General features: G+C 39.1%; 1 protein-coding gene across 13 annotated transcripts in view; it reads right to left on the bottom strand.

Annotated features, from left to right (window-relative positions):
* The window catches only part of SEMA4D (semaphorin 4D), a 106,363-nt gene that overhangs the window by 30,058 nt on the left and 59,211 nt on the right, over positions 1-17,094 (bottom strand). For 10 of the 13 annotated variants that reach the window (XM_051641866.1, XM_051641867.1, XM_051641869.1 and 7 more), the window contains exons 2-7: positions 15,320-15,383; positions 7,865-8,260; positions 5,530-5,675; positions 4,252-4,314; positions 1,784-1,882; positions 311-404 (exon numbers count right to left, since the gene is read on the bottom strand). In XM_051641866.1, the coding sequence (XP_051497826.1) occupies positions 311-404; positions 1,784-1,882; positions 4,252-4,314; positions 5,530-5,675; positions 7,865-7,967 (505 nt within the window). In that variant the 5' untranslated portion in view covers positions 7,968-8,260; positions 15,320-15,383. The remainder of the gene's footprint in view (positions 1-310; positions 405-1,783; positions 1,883-4,251; positions 4,315-5,529; positions 5,676-7,864; positions 8,261-15,319; positions 15,384-17,094) is intronic. The other 3 variants (XM_051641863.1, XM_051641864.1, XM_051641865.1) reach the window with 1 other exon arrangement.

The raw sequence follows: 17,094 nt of genomic DNA, 5'->3' as shown, positions 1-17,094 counted from the left end.
CAATTGATACTACCAAGGCAGTCAAAGTACCTTTAGACTACCTGGCCTAAATATATTAAACACCTGAAAAATACAATGTAAAAACTAGTATTTTAAAAGTTGCTTCCAAAAAAACCCTAGAGTTTTAAGTTCTCCTTTTAAGAAACATGCTAAGGTTGAATACCTATTTTAATGTCTATCTGAACACACAGTAAAGACGTAAAAATATGGACACAATTTACCTTTTCAATACTGAGAGACTGGAAAATGGCAGCAGAAAAGACTGAACATTTTAATATACAATAATGAGGCATACATAGTCTGAACTTACCAACCATAACAGATGTGTAGCTTTGAGCAGGATCAAATGGACATCTGCCCTTACCATCTTCATATTTACCTCCAAGTTCAAATGAAATTAAATTCTGCAAAGAATTAAGGCGAAAACCACAAGACAATCATTAACACTTTTCTTTCAGCCACCTGACTCATGCAAAGGTAACTGAAAAATCCACATAAAATGGAATATATCATCACCATCCAGCATGAAGGAATTTTTGTAAGCTTACAAACGACATATGTATTTTCAGAAAAATCCTACTGAGCCTAGCAGACAGAGAGGAAATGTGACCCTATGATTTGTGAGAGTGGGAGCAGAAAAGAGTGTAAGATGAAAAATTAAATTCAGACAGACCTCAAGAAAAAGCTCCCAAAAAAGCCAGACAAGCAGGAAAGGCAGAGAAGTTAACCTATACAGTGAAAGGGTCAGCAATTACTGAATTAGCTTGCACAAAACCAGAGAGTTTTAGAAATAAATAAGGTACTCTGAAGTGGATTAGTATTTTTCAAGATTATGTTTGAATTAGTGAGATGGGGCATAATCAAACTCAATTTTAAAAAGCAATGGAGTACTTTGGCTGCTCTTTTATAAATCCCTGAAAAATGAAGAAATTAGGATCAGGAATATGAACTGTAGCCACAACACTAGGGAAGTTATCTGTTGTACTGTATAATTAAGACAGTGAAGGCTAAGGACAATGACTTCTGGCAATGATCCAGAGGTAATGGAACGTAGTCTTGCAGTCAGGGAAGACAAAAAAGAACAATTACAAGGTTTCTCAATTTCAGAATTGTTAAGAGTCTCAGTAAGGAGAAGGAAACAAGGCAGCAGCAAGAGGAAAACATTTTGACTTTGTGCCAAGACTTCACTCTGAAGCATTCAGCATTATGAAGCTGTGTCATAGCCATGAGCAGAGAGACAAGATAAGCAGAGACAGGAATTTGAGAAATTTCAGGGAGATTCAGTAACGGATGGAAGTCACAAAGAATGTCATTTCAGTTTTAGAAACTATTTTTATGCTTACACACAATACACAAAGAATTAGGAACGCCAAGCAAAAAAAATGCACAGTTAAACAAGATGAATCAAGAACTCAGGAAAGATTTTGGAAAAGGATCTGTACAGTTTATTTCCATACTCAATAATTACTGTGGGACAGTGCAACAAATGCTCCAAACATTATGAATGGCACTGAAATCCAGGGCAATAAACTTCAGCGAAGTTGTGGATTCCCCCTCCCCAGAAGTGTTCAAGGCCAGGCTTTGAGGAACCTGGTCTAGTGGGAGGAGTCCCAGCTCATGCAAGGTGCTGAAACTAAATGATGTTTGAGGTCCCTTCCAGTGCAAACCATTCTATGATTCTATGAAAAACTACAACGGTGTTTGGGAATGAAGGGTAACTCATTGTTTAAATGAGATGCTTTTAAGTTACAGTAGCTACTGAGTCAAAAAGTTACATTCTTACCAGGTAATCACATGTTGGCTGAAAGGCATTAGTCCCACACACATAGAGAAAAGTATCATTCAGCTGTTGCAAGACACGAACATAATTACGACACTCTGTCTGTAATAGAGAATGAGAAAAGGACCAGTCTAACAAACCACAGCTTCCACAGTACAGCATAAACAAACAACTAAAGTCTTGTTGTCAGCTTGTCCATTGCCGCTACTTATGCCACACCACACCAGTAAGACTAGCTGATACAATCACCACTGGGACATCATCTCCCTCCAATCTCCAGGAGCTCTCCTCATGTAACCAGTAGTGGCAGCTGCCTCAAGATACCTATCAGGGAACCACAGCCAAGTACCATATGCTCAGCAGGGTATATCTCAAGCTGTTCCATGCAAGCACAAGCTCCAAAGACACAGCCAATCCATACGAACAACCAGTTAAATTTTCAGACTTTGTCATTCTTTGTAAGCTTGGATTAAACAGTAAGTGATAGTCAAGGTTGTTTCTTAAGAGAGAAACCTCTAATATAAGTCAATTAGCTGCGAAGCTTTGTCACTATTATCTGTCCTTTCCCCCTCCCCCACCTCAGTCTTTGATATCAATTGCTTTTTGATTCAAGGAAGCTTCTTACTTTGGTTCTGAAACAGAATGAGGAGTTTGAGCAAAGTGTTGTATAAAGGATACCACAAAGTTTCAGAATAATAACCAAGAAAAACAACTCTAAACACTCACTGTGATAGAAAAACAGTATCAGCAACACCTCTTAATTCTTGCTGGTATACAGCAGATACCACCAGAGTACTGTAGTTCCATAAGCTACGTGAAGCACTGTCCTTACTCTTATGAGCTAAACTGGGTATTTCTGTGACTGTGTGGTGGGTTTGGTATGGCAGAAAACTAGGGGTGGGGGAAGGAGAGCAAAACCAGATTTCTGCCATGAGGTCCTTGGACAGCTGCATAAATGCTTTTTACTGGTATTAAGCACCATAGCGGTCATGGGTGACAGAAGAATGTCTTGTTTCAGTGTAAGAATAGCAGCAGTCACTTAACACCTCGATGCTTTTGAAGCTACTGCACTATGAAAAGCATCATGGCTACAATATAAATGTAAGAAGTAAAAGGTTCAGGGTACAACAAGGAAAAAAGCATGGCTGGCAGTAAGTGTGACCTGCTGAACTGGGAGCAGCTGAGAAAATAAGGTAAGTTTGGAGCTCTCAAAAAGTACGTATTTATGGGGTCTAATATCCCTCCTAAATAATGCAAATAATCTCTGCAGAGGATTGGTGGAGATGCACACTGTCTCTTTTAAACTGCATGCACATCTCTCATACTCATTGTGGCTGTATGTGGGTATTACTAGTAACCCCAACCAAGCCTGGAGAACACAAATAACTCTCTGAGTGCATCCTGAAGAGGGAGATGGGAAGGAAACATCTCTTAAATACCCACCACACCTTATGTTCAGATAATGTTTTGTTGGCTGTCAGCTGAAGAAAAGGCAGTAAGCTGAGCCAAGGGAGAGAGAGCCAACTCCCACTCAGAGGAGTCCCATGAATACAGGATGTCTATCAGCCCTGGATGCAGCACCTGGGGTTTTATAACAGTGTGAAGCAGCGACGCTGCATGTTTGGGGGTTCTGATCTCAAACCCTTGCAAATGTACAGTAGGACTCTTTCTTGTATTTCCAGGGCTTGCATACTTACATGTTCAAATCTGTGCTAAAAGCACAACCATCAGTCTTGCCAAACACTTACTTTACTGTATCACTAAACTGAGTGGCACCACATACAGTCAACCACTTCAAGTAAAGCAATGCCACAAAAAGACAAACTTAGCAAGCCAGCCTGGACATTGGCAGCTGTGAGGAGTCCACGGTTCCCAGAAACACCAAGTAATCCCAGAGGCTGAGCTGCCTGCACTGCCAAGCTGGCAGGAGATCAGGCTGCTCAGGTGCTGAATTGTCTGAGCAGTGACACCAACAAGGTGCTGCCACAAGGGGCACACCCATCAAGCACCACAATAACGACTTATGTAGTAAGTGAAAAATACACTAGTGCAACAACACTGACTTAATAAATAAACCCCATGCCCTAAAGCAAAGCCAACAAAATTATCTGTCATTTTGTAAAATCAAATGCTGAGGAAAATAACTGCAATAACAAAACGCATCAGCTGCTATCGATTGCGTCAGTGAAAGTAATACTTGCTTACCATTTTAATGGAAAACTTGTAGCATTAAGCACACATCAGAGTGTGTTCAGATTTTTAAACATTCAAATAATGTTCACCAGCAAGAAATGATGAACTAAGAATTAAAAAACCTAAGCATGCTGCAGTTTCTAAAGCTCAAGTTAATTAAAGAATTTAGCTAGTTACTTGAAAATTTTCATTTCAAACGAAGCCTTTCTTCTTTTAACATCACTCCCCTTGAAGTGAAAAGTAAAACATCTTTCTCAAAGTTCAATAAACGTACATACCTGTTCTGATTTGCCCTTGACTGCACATTTAATTCTTTTATCTTCAGTGACCTTCCAGCATAACTAAGTGAAAAAACAAGCAACAAAAAGAGCATCTTCAATGCACTTTAATTTAATGCAAGGGCTAAAAATCTTGCCGTAACGCACATAAAAAAAGGCAATCCTAAAACTACCTACAGCAAATGCAAGCCATTTTACAAGTAGCTTTCAAAGGTTCAAAGCCATCCTTTCCTGGGGAGGTGACATTTGCAAATGCATATGCCTTCTTAAGAAGGGCTAAATCACTGCCACTGTCTTTTGGGTTCATCATGACTTTCCCCCTTCAGTTGCTAATGAAGTTGCCATTACTATGTGCATCAGGGAAATGCACCTGCAAGTGTTTTAAGTACTTCTCAATTTTAAGTATTTCTCAATTTCATTCAGACTTGAATAAAAAATATTTGGAAGGGGAAATCAAAGAAAACTTATTGGATCAATTTACACTATATGGAGAACTAAAACTTTGAGTTACATGCACTGAACAAGTTCTACATGCTAGTGAAATTGCCCACCACCACCTGTGAACATTTTGTTCAGAGTAAAAATCATTTTAGCATCTTCCAAAATATCCTAGGTGAGACTCCATGTCAGCCTATGCTGTGGAAGGCATAAGCAGCAGAAGCCTGCGAAGGACCAGAAGCAATATACTGTTATAAGACTTGTGCATGGGCTTATCTACTCTGGGAACCAGAAGTCAGACCATCCAGAGTGTTTCTCTGACCAAGCCGGATCTGACCTGTCTGCACCACCACTTTCTGTGCAGACAGGCCTCAAGACAAAAAACAGAACCTGAAACCAAAAGGACATGACTCTCACTTCATTTGAAGCACTTCTGTAGCCCGCCACTCCTGAACAAGATCTAGCTTTGATTATGTTTTGGATTAGAACACACTCTGATTAAGAGGAGACTGGGCCATCTTGGTAATAACAAATATGTTAAGAACCACAATTACGGATGATAACTGAAGTCCCTCCAGTCCAGTATCCTATACTCAAGAAGAAAATAGCTAAGGAGACCTATAGTTACTTTTTTATATTCAATTTCTCATTTCTTCCTCTCACGTGATGGCATGTTTTACTACATAGCATCTTTCAGAAAAAACACAGGAGTAGCCCACACAGGAGTATTTTCTCTTTTAGGTATCTACCACATGAAATGCAGTGCTACTGATATCAGGAAATTAAGTAAAATTTAGAGTATGATTTTTTATGTGGGGGATAATGTATTAAAAAGCATACCTCATGCTGCTTTTCAGCAATATTCACTGCATTTAATGCAAAGATCACTTCTCTGGCTCCTACATACAGAAAATCTTCGTCTTCACTTAACAGCAAGGTTGAATAGTTTGACACTTCTGATTCATGAAAATATATTAGCTGGACCTCTGTTGAAATAAAAAATAGCACCATATGAAGACACACAATCACTTAGGGTCAAGTTTATGGGTAATTTTTTTAAGTTGTCTAACAGCTGTTGGATATCTTGAAAACAGGAAAGGTTAGTTTGGACAACCCCTGTAACAGACAAGAGATGTCTCAGAAACTTGGTTCAGCAGAAACAGCATCTCTCATCACCAGCATCAAAATCTCTGGGGTCCAGACTTTCTTGTTCAATTTCAAATACCTAAATATTTCCTCTTGTAGTGATCCCTGCAATTCATGTCTTTCTACCTATTAATTCCCTTTTTTCTAACATTCCGTTTTACACATGCACTGTCAGGTCTTTCCTCAGCTTTTCTTTTCCACATACCCACCTACGGTGGAAAATCAGGTCAGTCACCACGTCCCTTGCAACTGCTCCAAACAAAACTCACAAAGAATTCCACACCTTAAAAGACAACACTTCAGCATATTACCATAGCAGAAAGAAGTCACAGAACTTAAAAAGGAACCATTTACAGAGGGTAAATAAGCTGATTTTTAAGTGGAGACCAGAGATGAAATGTATGACAAAAAAAAGTAACATAAGGTAAAATCAAGATGAAAAGGAAGATGACAGAAAGAGGGAGATGCTGGGGAAAAGGCAGTGGAATGAGGAAGCATGCAGACTGGAACAGAATGGCTTGGAGAAAGATGACATAAAATGACAAATATACATAAATACTTTTTTTCAGCATATACAACCATAACGGAAAAATGACTGAAAGCTTAGGAGACCATATTTTGTGCAAGAGACTACAACAAGATTAATTAAGCGTTGCTTTTTAAGATACAGGCAACAATGTATTACTGCTTCCAATTCTAACTTTATAAATTGCACATTTTCAAGTGTAATTATCCAGAAATACTAATTTTAAACTAGATTTTCAAGCATGCCATTTTTAAGTCTTTTACTTGGCAGGAAAATTTTCCCCAAATGGATGAAATGTTACACACAACTCCACACATTCAGTCCTTCGCTGAACTAAGCAGGCCTCCCTTACTTAAATGAAAGATTCTTTAGCAGATAAAGTTGGGGATAAATAGCAGGAATGAAAATAAACTCCATTCTGAGTAACACGGATGTGGATCTGCAGTGCATTACTGTATCATCTTTAAACAGCAACTTGACAAATTTCAATTGTTATAAAAGATAGGAGCATCAAGAAGCACAGGAAGGAACTACAAGCCTTGTCTAGACTCTTACTTCTGATAACCTGGACCAACAAACTTACTTGCATCTATCTTTTCCTACACAATTGACTGCTCAGTATTCAACATTCTTATTTAAGGCTGCTTCTTCACACTGTCCATATACTTGTTTGGTTACAGCACACTTGGGTAAGTAATTGCTGCTAACTAACTAACAGCAAAGGAGGACCCAAACACAAACAAAAACAGACAAAAAAAGAGAGATAAAATTGAAAGACTATTTGCAAACAGCAGCAATTAACTACTCTGTAGTCCTTGCTCTAGAGTTCTCTATTTCTCTTCAGACCTAGGCTACATTAAATCAAAGCCTAAAGGATTCTCTGATCCTTACAGCTTGTCTTTGTGCCACAATTGCTGACTCCTGCTAATTGTATTGAGAGGTTATGAATACTTGCTGCAACCTCAAGTACAGGGAAAATGATGTTCTGAGAAAAAGATTGTTTCAATACTAGCCACCATGTATTGCTGTCAAGAGTGTCAAATGCTTGTATCTCTTTCACCTGGTGAGTTACTTAGTACACAGGATGACTTGATGTCAAAATACAGCTCAGTCTGAAAAAGCTTAAAAAGATTATTAGCTGGAAATGTGCATTTTGCTAATATGTTCAGGCTTGAAATAAAAATAATTTCAGTAAAACAAAATACATCTATTGGGTTTTTCTCCTGAAGCAAGCTTCAGCTGCAAAATCTTTCAGTTAAGAAAGACAAATTTGAAATTCCTCCTTTTAAATTATATGTTTTCAGAACTTCTGAAATCAGTTAACGGGTGTCTGAGTCACTTTCAAATATTCTAGTCATAAACACTTCATAAGCTAAGCAATGCCAGTAACACTTCACCAAACAAGCAGGCTGGAAGAATATACAGCCTCAATAAATTTCAGATACCGCAGAAACCCTACAGTTGTGGCAATGTCCCATACTATACTGCTTAAGTTTCTCTTACCTCTGTGTTCCCAAGTGATCCTTGGTACTGGACCAAATGCTACTGCCACTGTGAGTAACAAACCCCAAACTGCGTAAAAAGCACATAGAGCCATCTTCAGCATCCTCTTTCTTTGGGGTTCCTTGGGTAACTGTGGCAGGTAGTGTTTCTTTGGCAGAAGAAATGCAAATCCCAGGGAGTGTTAGAGACCAGGCATTTCAGACCTTGGCAAGCAGTGCAACAAGGCAGAAGGAACAACTGTACAAGTATGTGCTTTTCAGCAGATCACTTCTCCATTGGAATACACATTTTCCAGGATGCTGCAAAAAAAGACTGCCCACACTCTCCACAGGCTGCAGAGCTGTTGAGAAGGGTAACTGAGTGCATTCTTCTGATTCGTTGCAGAAATAAATAATGCTGCAGAGAGGAGAAGAGCAAGAAGTAAGAGAAAGCAAACTGAGTACTGCCAAAACCAGCACTTTGTTACGCACTGATCTTGCAATACTTCTACAGCTATCTGCATAACTTAATTTGGATAAACACTACATTAATTCTGAAAACATATTCTTAAAAACAAACTGCACATTACATGGCAAATAGCCAATAACTGAAAGCAGTAATTACAGACTAGAATGCCAAGTATTTTGAAATGTCACCTGCATTTAGTGCACAAAATTCAATTCTAGTTTACATATTTTCTTACTTTCATTAGTAAGTCAAGAAAAATCCCATGTCTCTGATAAATTATAAACTAAGGTAATAAAAATTACTATGGCTAAGTTAAGAGAGCAAAGGATGTGAGAAGTGCAGCATTAATCTTAAGCATGTTATACAAACCTGCTGCACCTCTCATCCTTGGAATCTTACAAACAAGTGTCGTTTTTAGCAAAGTGTTTTTGTGCTACTAATGCACTCAAGGTATGGAGGAGAGAAATACATACAGCTACAGGAAAAAAAAAATGCACTATGTACAAAAATCAAGAGAGAAAATGCTTAAACACTACAACTGCCAGGTAGTCCTATGAAAATCACTCTGTCTTGGAGCCCCTCGTCACTCTCAGGCCCAGAAAGGGCTCTGTCCTCAGCGATCAAGAAAACCATTCACTGCTTTCTACATCATCTTACACAAGTCTCCACAGCTCCTGTCTCGCTGCAATCACTCTTAGGTCAAGACTTGTGCAGGTACTTAGCAGGAGATGCAAGTGCATTCATCAGTGACTAGACTACTGCCTATGGATGAATGTGGGGAGCTGTACACTTGGAGGGGAAGGGGGATGAGAAAAGCATATTGATTGCCCTCTGCAGTAGGGCACAGAAGGTGCTAGATTTATACCATACCATGACCTCAGACGCTAATGTTACACTACTTATAGACACACCACAACCCAAGATAACTGTAACACCTAGAGATTATCCAGTATGAGAGAAAGGGTTGCAGAATCCTTGGAAGTGTTGAAGAAGAAAAGGGCAATTCTCTAGGAGGACAGAAGTAAAAAACTAATGTGAAGCAGCAGCATGAACATCTCTAAGGATAACCATGATGCTAACAGCCTCCTTGGGAGGGAGAGGCCCTGGGTTTAAGCAGGCAAAGGCAAAGAGCTTCTGGGAAGTGCAGCCAGCAGATTTGCTACAAACACAGAATTAATCTGGCTGAGTATACAATGGACAAGTGTATTAGAAGACCTTGTACCTGCTTTACTAAATGAACATAGGAAAGGTAAAAAAAAAAATTAAAACCTCTTTCATTCCTACAAATCTGTTGTCTGCTAAGAAAAAAAAACACAAACCCACAAATTGCTCAAGCTGAATCTATGACTTAAATAATTTTTTGTTAGCTTCAGTAAAAGCTTTGGATCAGATACAACTGTTTGTAATGGATCACATAAATCACTTTGGGTTTTAAGGCCTCTTATTTTCAGTTAAGCTTACTAGGCTCGTTTGGCTGCCTTGCACCCTTCCTTCCTGTTTATCGTCATACACAAGCAATTCCACATTTTGTTCTCCAACACATTAAAAAGTGCCCTCTCAACAAAGTTGCAAGGTGTCACAAATGTATTCTGATGCAAACAGCTATACCAGTAAGTATTTAGAGAGTTCAAGGCATTTTAGCAATTTTATTCTAGTGGAAATATAAGGGGGGGAAAAAAAACCAGCTTGAGCCATTATTTCTACTCGCTTCCTACCACCTTTTGTTACTGAAAAGCATCCATTCAATAAATTTCTCATTAAATCTTTGGCTTTTTTTAAGAGGCAGCCAGAACATCATTATTCAGTACTAATCCCAGTGACAACAATCATTTATGTACAATATAATATGGTAAAGCTGTATTCAGAGAAGACTTCTGTAGTTCTGCATATTTTCTGGACTTTAAAGTAGGATTAGCAATTCTATGCCCTTGTAAAGGAAAATCCTGATCCTCTCCACAGCCACAGCTACACACTTAACCTAGCTCATCTATCTCAGAAAATGCAAAATGACAACAAATTCTGAAGCAACTTACACTGCCTTCTGAAGAAGAAAAAAAAGTGTTGTTGGGTTAGTTAGTGCCTACTTTGCTGTGTGGCGGAAGAATTGCTCTGGTCACACAAAGCAGAAGTCTGTTATTTCATTCATACTGTACAGGTTTGCAAGATAGGCCCTTCTTCACACTATTAAGTTTCACAGAATCACAGAATGATTTGAGTTGGAAGGGACCTTAAAGATCATCTATTACCAACACCCCTACATGGGCAGGGACATCTCCCACTAGACCAGGTTGCTCAGAGCCCCATTTAACCTGCCCTTGAACACTTCCAGATGTGGGGCTTCCACAACTTCCCCTCGGCCACCTGTTCCAGTTTCTTACCATCCTCAAACTAAAGAATTTCTTTTCAATGTCTAACCTAAATCTCCCCTCTTTTCAGTTTGAAGCCCTTGTCCTCTCACAAGTCCCTCTCCAACTTTCTTGTAGACCCCCTTCAAATACTGGAAAGCTGCTATGAGGCCCAGAGCCTTTTCTTCTCCAGGATGAACAACCTGTCTTCTCTCAGCCTGTCCTCACAGCAGAGGTGCTTCAGCCCCTGGATCACATCCATGACACTCCCCGCCGCACCTTCTCCAGAAGCTCCACATCTTTCTTGTGCTGGAGGATCCAAAACTGGACACAGTACTCCAGGTGAGTTTTCATAAGAGCCAAGTCAAGAGGGAGTTTTACTTGTAGCACATTATTTGGTGATCTAAGGTTAAATTTTGCATGTCAAAAAAGGGAGTGAGACAGACTATAGTGCCCAGTCCCACAACATCAATTTTCTTCTGGTTCCTATTAGTTTAAATAGAGATGAAAATGCACTCAGGACATTGTCCTTTAATTTAGCCTTTAATTTAATTACTCTATGCCTGCCCTGTCTTCCCTGTGCTGAAAATTATCTGGAATAACTGTTCCACTGACATTCACTGGGATGCTATCCATAATCTAATACAAACCTGGCTTTATATAATGCAAGGGGTAAAAGGAGGAGGAGAAAAAAGGCTCAGACAATGGTTTTATTTCCAAATTAGCTCAGCTCCATCAGTATTCAACTGGCTTTGATTAGATGTGAGTACTCTGCATTTTGGGGAAGTTAGGTCTCCTAATGCTTTAGATTTTATTCCTAAAAATGAGCCACAACTTGCTTGGAAACAAGAACATTGAGGAAGTAAAGCAGATAGAAACCTGAAACACTTAGTTACATAACTAAACTGTAATTAAAAGTGACCACAGGTCTACTTCTCTGTTTCCTGTAAAACTGCTGAAAAATTTGAGGTGAATTTAAAGCAGTCATTTTAATTTAGGCACTCTGCTGCTGGTCATTTTAAATCAACGTATAATGATGAACTGGAGCAAAATAATATGTACCATACCTGTCTGAGTTTTCCACAATGCTTGAATTTATGGTGACTAAAACCAGGGCAACTAAAGAAGAAGAAACAATCAACAGAGCTCCTGTCGGTTTTGCAGAGCACAGCTGGAAATTTAGAGCTGTGAATGTTCCCATTGATATGCATAATTTTAGTGCTAAGGGAGAAAAATGGGAAGAGGAAAGTTTCTGCTCTCTGAGAGAACAGAAAACCAAAACTGTTGAAAAGAAAATTTTCAGGCTGCCTAAGTGGTAACAGGGAATTACTTGCACAAATTATGAAATCTGAGTGTTGCGATCACAATCCTGACTATGACCAAGATCAAAAAAGCGTGGCTCTTACATCACACCTGTCAGGGTGTGTTACCCATGTCAAAGAAACAATGTTCCAGTCTACCCTCTAGAAAAGTGCACAACACTAGCCCTGGAATGGGAGAAGCTGAGAAACCAACAATGGGAAGAAGACTTCCATCTTTCCCATCCTCCAGGACACAGAGGCAAAGTAACCACAAAGGTGTTTGTGAACATAAAATGTCATCTTTCACAGATGCCAATTCAGTAACCCTTATCAGTACCAAGTTAATACTTTATAAGTAATTACACAAAAAACCCAGAGGTCAGTGAATTCTCCCCCAGTCACCAAGCTAAAGGTGGACTCAAGTGTGCATCTTATACAGGCAATACTTCCCCAACTTACCTAAATTCTGGAACTTCTAAGGTAGCAAGTGCCCAGTTTGGCAACCATGGTTTTGAAATATTTTTTAAATACTTTGAAGTATTTTTTGAAATATTTTTAAATACTTAGTTGCACTATGCAGCTTCTGAATTCTTCTCAGTATTACACACATTGCTAAATGGATCTATCTTTATCTTCTCTATGAAGATTAAACCATATGAGAATCTACTGACATATCCACAGTACTCAATATTATAGCTGGGATTCTTGGAATTCCCAAGAAAGGATCACTAGCATTACACAGTATTCTAGCCTCTACACAAAAAAAGCCAGAGTGGCACAGGCCCTCCTGGCCTAATACTGCGTCACTCTCTTAATCATTGCCCACAGAACCTAAGCGTCCACATAATTTTCCTCCCCTTTTGTACTGCACCTTCTCCTCCTCCCCAGGGTTATCTTTTCCTGCAATCCCCCATCTACTCTATGCTCACATCCATGCTGCTACCACCCTCTCCTCCCCAACGTAAGCCATGCACAACTACATGACCACAAGTGACGCAAGCCCTAGTGAAGCTGTCAAAGACCACCTCCCTTTGGGCTAGAAGGAAGACCTTCTGCAGTACATAATTCCCTACCTCTCCACAAAATCACTTTCACACTACTCATTGTCCAGGCACAGCAAACAAGAGCCTCACAGTAAGCAAAAACTGACTGCAAGGCACCCACCCTTCCTGCTGCCAAGAGCAAAAAAACACTGCAGGTTTCCCAGGTGGCCTGGGACTTAAACAAACAAAAAACCAAACCAAAACAACCAAAACAAACAACCAAAAAACACACAAAAAACTTATTAGTAAAACCTGTAAGTTATTGTGATGAGAGATATGAAGCTCATTACAGAGACAGGCATTTTTACGAGCTAACTGCTCCCTCCAGCAGCGAAGGGGGGTGCTGGGAGCCCATGCAGTTAAAGGATTCATCTGTCAGAGCGAATACATTGCAGACTCTCTCAAAATAAGTTTCTTCAAAGGCCTGTAAAAGTTTAACAGAATACCGACTTGTTTCAGTGTTTATTGATGCCTATTTGATAGCAAAGACTTAAAGGCTTCATACATGTGAAAACAAACCACAGAACTCCCACTGTGAGATTTTGCTTAAACCTGATTTTTTAAAATTGCCCCATGTTCTGTTTCCAAAAATATAAGAAAAAGTTAGCAATGTTTGTATTTTAAGCAATCAAAATTACACAGTAAGAAGTGTATAATTTACTTTTGACAGCTGAGTTTTATTTACATACTTTATTTTAGACTGGTATGGACAGGCTGCATATATTCTTTGCTTTAATTCTCACCCTTTCAAAACCTCAAGCAGCGCCATTTTTAGAGTGCCTAACGAAGAACAATTTTTACAATCTTTTTTAAAATTACACAACACATAGGAACACATTTTCTACTGAGGTAAGTCAAACCTCAACCTTCAAAAAGCAGACCAGTAGCCCTTAATGACTAATGTAAATGTAGAGCATGGGAGTATTTACATCTCAAACTGTATCCAAAATACTTTGTAGTAGCTAGGTGATTACAAATTAGATTAAGCTTTTAAAGACAATTTAACGTGGTCTTTATCTCCACCACAAAGCTTGCTGGAATAGGCTCACTAGTGCTAAAAGACGATAAAAATTCTGAGGAAATTGTAATTTCCAGGTTTCGACTGAAACCTTCTGTGAAAACAGAAGTTTAGCATTATCTTGATACTGCATGATAAATATGCTATCAAGTAGTATTCGGGACACTAATGCTTGAACTTCAAGCAGAGTATTTATAATCTTCAGTGGAATACTTGGAAGACATTTTTTTAAAGTTCAGTTTTTTACTACTATGTGCTTTGATGGGGGGCAAAGACTACAAGAAGGTTATGCAAAAAAGATGTATTATGCAAAAAGAAAAAAAGGCAAAGGTTTTGAGATGACAAATAGGAGATTAAAATGCTTATTTTTCAGATTATTATGGATGGATTGTTAGAAATATCATATTAGCCTTCAATTCTAAAGAGCAACAGGAAAGAGCAAATTAATTTCCTTCTGTTTGCTTTGTCTTTAAGAAAAAAAAAAAAAGGTAGCTCTGGTCTTGGACAAGCTGATATCCAAGCCACCAGAGGCTGTAGGCACTGTTGTGGATCCCCTATCTGGCTGCATAGAAGCAAACTAAACAGAAATTATTATAAAGCTACAGAGATGATCCATGAGACTCAATCACAGCTGCAGTGCCAGCACCTTCTGTTAACTTGGGTGTTGAGCTGTCTCAAATCCAAAATTCAAGAGCTGCCCACAAGATAAATGTATTTTAAGATTCTTTTCTGCCTCACTGAGTTCTCCCAGATATTGAACCTGGGTTGTGCCAGTGTCAGTGCTGCAGTGAGAACTATTCAAATGACAGAGAAATAAAGCCCCTGAAATTCCAAGCCCATCTTCCCCTGACGTGCAATAAAAAAATACAACTCAAAATAAGCTTCTTCCTCATTTCTTCTTGGGCTCACAGAACTGTCAGTTCTTCAAAGTTATTTGAAGACGTCTACCAACAACCAACAGTACTCGCAAAAGTACCTGCATGTCTAAATCCACAAACATGTATGCTTTAAAATTAATATATAAATATTCTAGGTGTCCAGCAACACTTTCAAAGACACAAACGTCTCTGAAAACAAGTTCTGTACCCCTTCATATACATAAACCACCTCACACAGGAGAGCTGAAATCCTGAACAGAACTTTTCAGTAGTAAGTAAAGCACATATAAAAAATTCCCATATCAATTAAGCCCCGAGTGTTCTTGCAGTTCATTTAATTTGCTTTATTAGCAAAGAGATCTGTAACATAGCCACCAAGGCCCCCTTGCTGCAGGGGGAGAGCCCTAGCATCACTGTACGTACTTGCCGCCCCTTGGAGCTTCCTGCACTCCCTCAGAGCTGGAGAACAGTCAGAAACACAGCCTTTCTGCAAAAAGATAAGAAATGGGGTTTGACATCATTACCACATAAACTTGAAGGGCATGTTTTGATATGAGAACTACAAAAAAAATCCTCCCCCAAAAGTTTGGCTTTTATTTCTCAGATTACCAGAGCAGACTGTTTCTGAGAGAAACCAGAACTGATAACACACGCACCCAACAAGTCAAGATCCTGATGCTGCACTTAACATGAAAAACTGTTAAGCAGACCTGATAAAAAGCATACACACTAACCCTTTTCCAACTCAATTTGTTTCCTCTATCCCAAGCTGGCCAATAACTACTCAGTATAAAACTACCCAGCACTTGCACTGCAGTAGCAATTATTGATCCTGGTAAGGGTCTGGGATCCCTCTTACGCTGGTACAGGATGTACAAAGACAGGTTAGACACCCACCAGCCCCACAGTCAATTTTTACTAAATCCACATAGAGCAGTTCCAACATTCTGCATTACTGAATTACTTCCATTATGTACAAGCTTAGATCCTGTGTGATCTACTCTTAAGTGATCATGCTAAAGCAGGGGAATTGGACAAGATTGTAGGTCCTGTCTAATCCAATACATTCTATGATTCTGTGATCTTCATGTCCCTTTGAAGCCCTGCCATTCTGTGATTCTGTGAAGGGTACCTGGGTATTTACAATGAAACTTCACATGTTAATACTCATCTTGGTGCAATTTAAGAAGAGTGGGCCACTCTGAAGCAAGCTCAATAGGGCACAAAATGCATTCATTCCAAGACTATTCTAGGTAACATACTTCCAAATATGCAGATTTATAATACTGCGACATCAGTTTGTATTTAGCATGCATATTTCCTACTGTTCACCCAACTGCTTTAAGAAGGGTGTGAGCTACCTGAAGGGATAATGTTTTTAAATGCAAGTCAATGGGGGTCTGATCTGGATTTCAACAGAAAGAGGGCCTGCACAGATCCAAATGGCAAGAGGGTGCAACTAACAAAAACCTCCACTGCACATCTGAGGGCTTCAATCTTGATGCAGAAGATTATAATAAAAGGCTCACAAGAAAGGAGGCCCTAAAAGAAACAGGTCAGAACAAATTACAAGAAATAGCTCAATATGGCAGGTCTCCAGGTTAGGGAGAACCACTACAGCATCTTTTCAAAGGCAGCATCTCCTCTATCCTTCAACACTACACAATTTATGGTTGCCAGTATGATAGCAGGTAACAAACAGGTATTTCAAACCTACATTTGCTTACAAAAGAAAAAAAAAATCAATACCTTTTTGATCTCTTGCATTATAGAGAGGAAAATCTAGTCTTCACACAATGCTTTTCAACAATATATCCCATGGAAATCCATTTCCCATTTACACCATTACCTGCTAGATATTTTTCACAAGCACTAGCAGGATATAAATGACTTATTTTTTATGTAGAAACAACCACCTACCTTTCATTCTGCTAGAGAAAACAAAATCCACCATTTGCATCAAGACATTATCATCAATGCACTGGAGGAACCTCCTGGACTGTGAATGGCTGGCTGAGTAGGTCTTACAGCAAATACTGTGTTTTACTCAAAAATAAAGTTCTGAATCAAACTCCAATAAAGACAGAGCCCAGGACTACAGTTGTGTGAGAACAAGAGCCACCAAGCACTAGAGAAAGAAAAGGAGGATGCACAACTGCACAAAGAAAAGAGCAAATCCCAGTACTTTTGCTTCAGAT

The sequence above is a fragment of the Apus apus genome, chromosome Z (genome assembly GCF_020740795.1).
Source record: "Apus apus isolate bApuApu2 chromosome Z, bApuApu2.pri.cur, whole genome shotgun sequence".
NCBI lineage: Eukaryota > Metazoa > Chordata > Aves > Apodiformes > Apodidae > Apus > Apus apus.
This window is presented reverse-complemented; position numbering and strand designations above follow the sequence as displayed.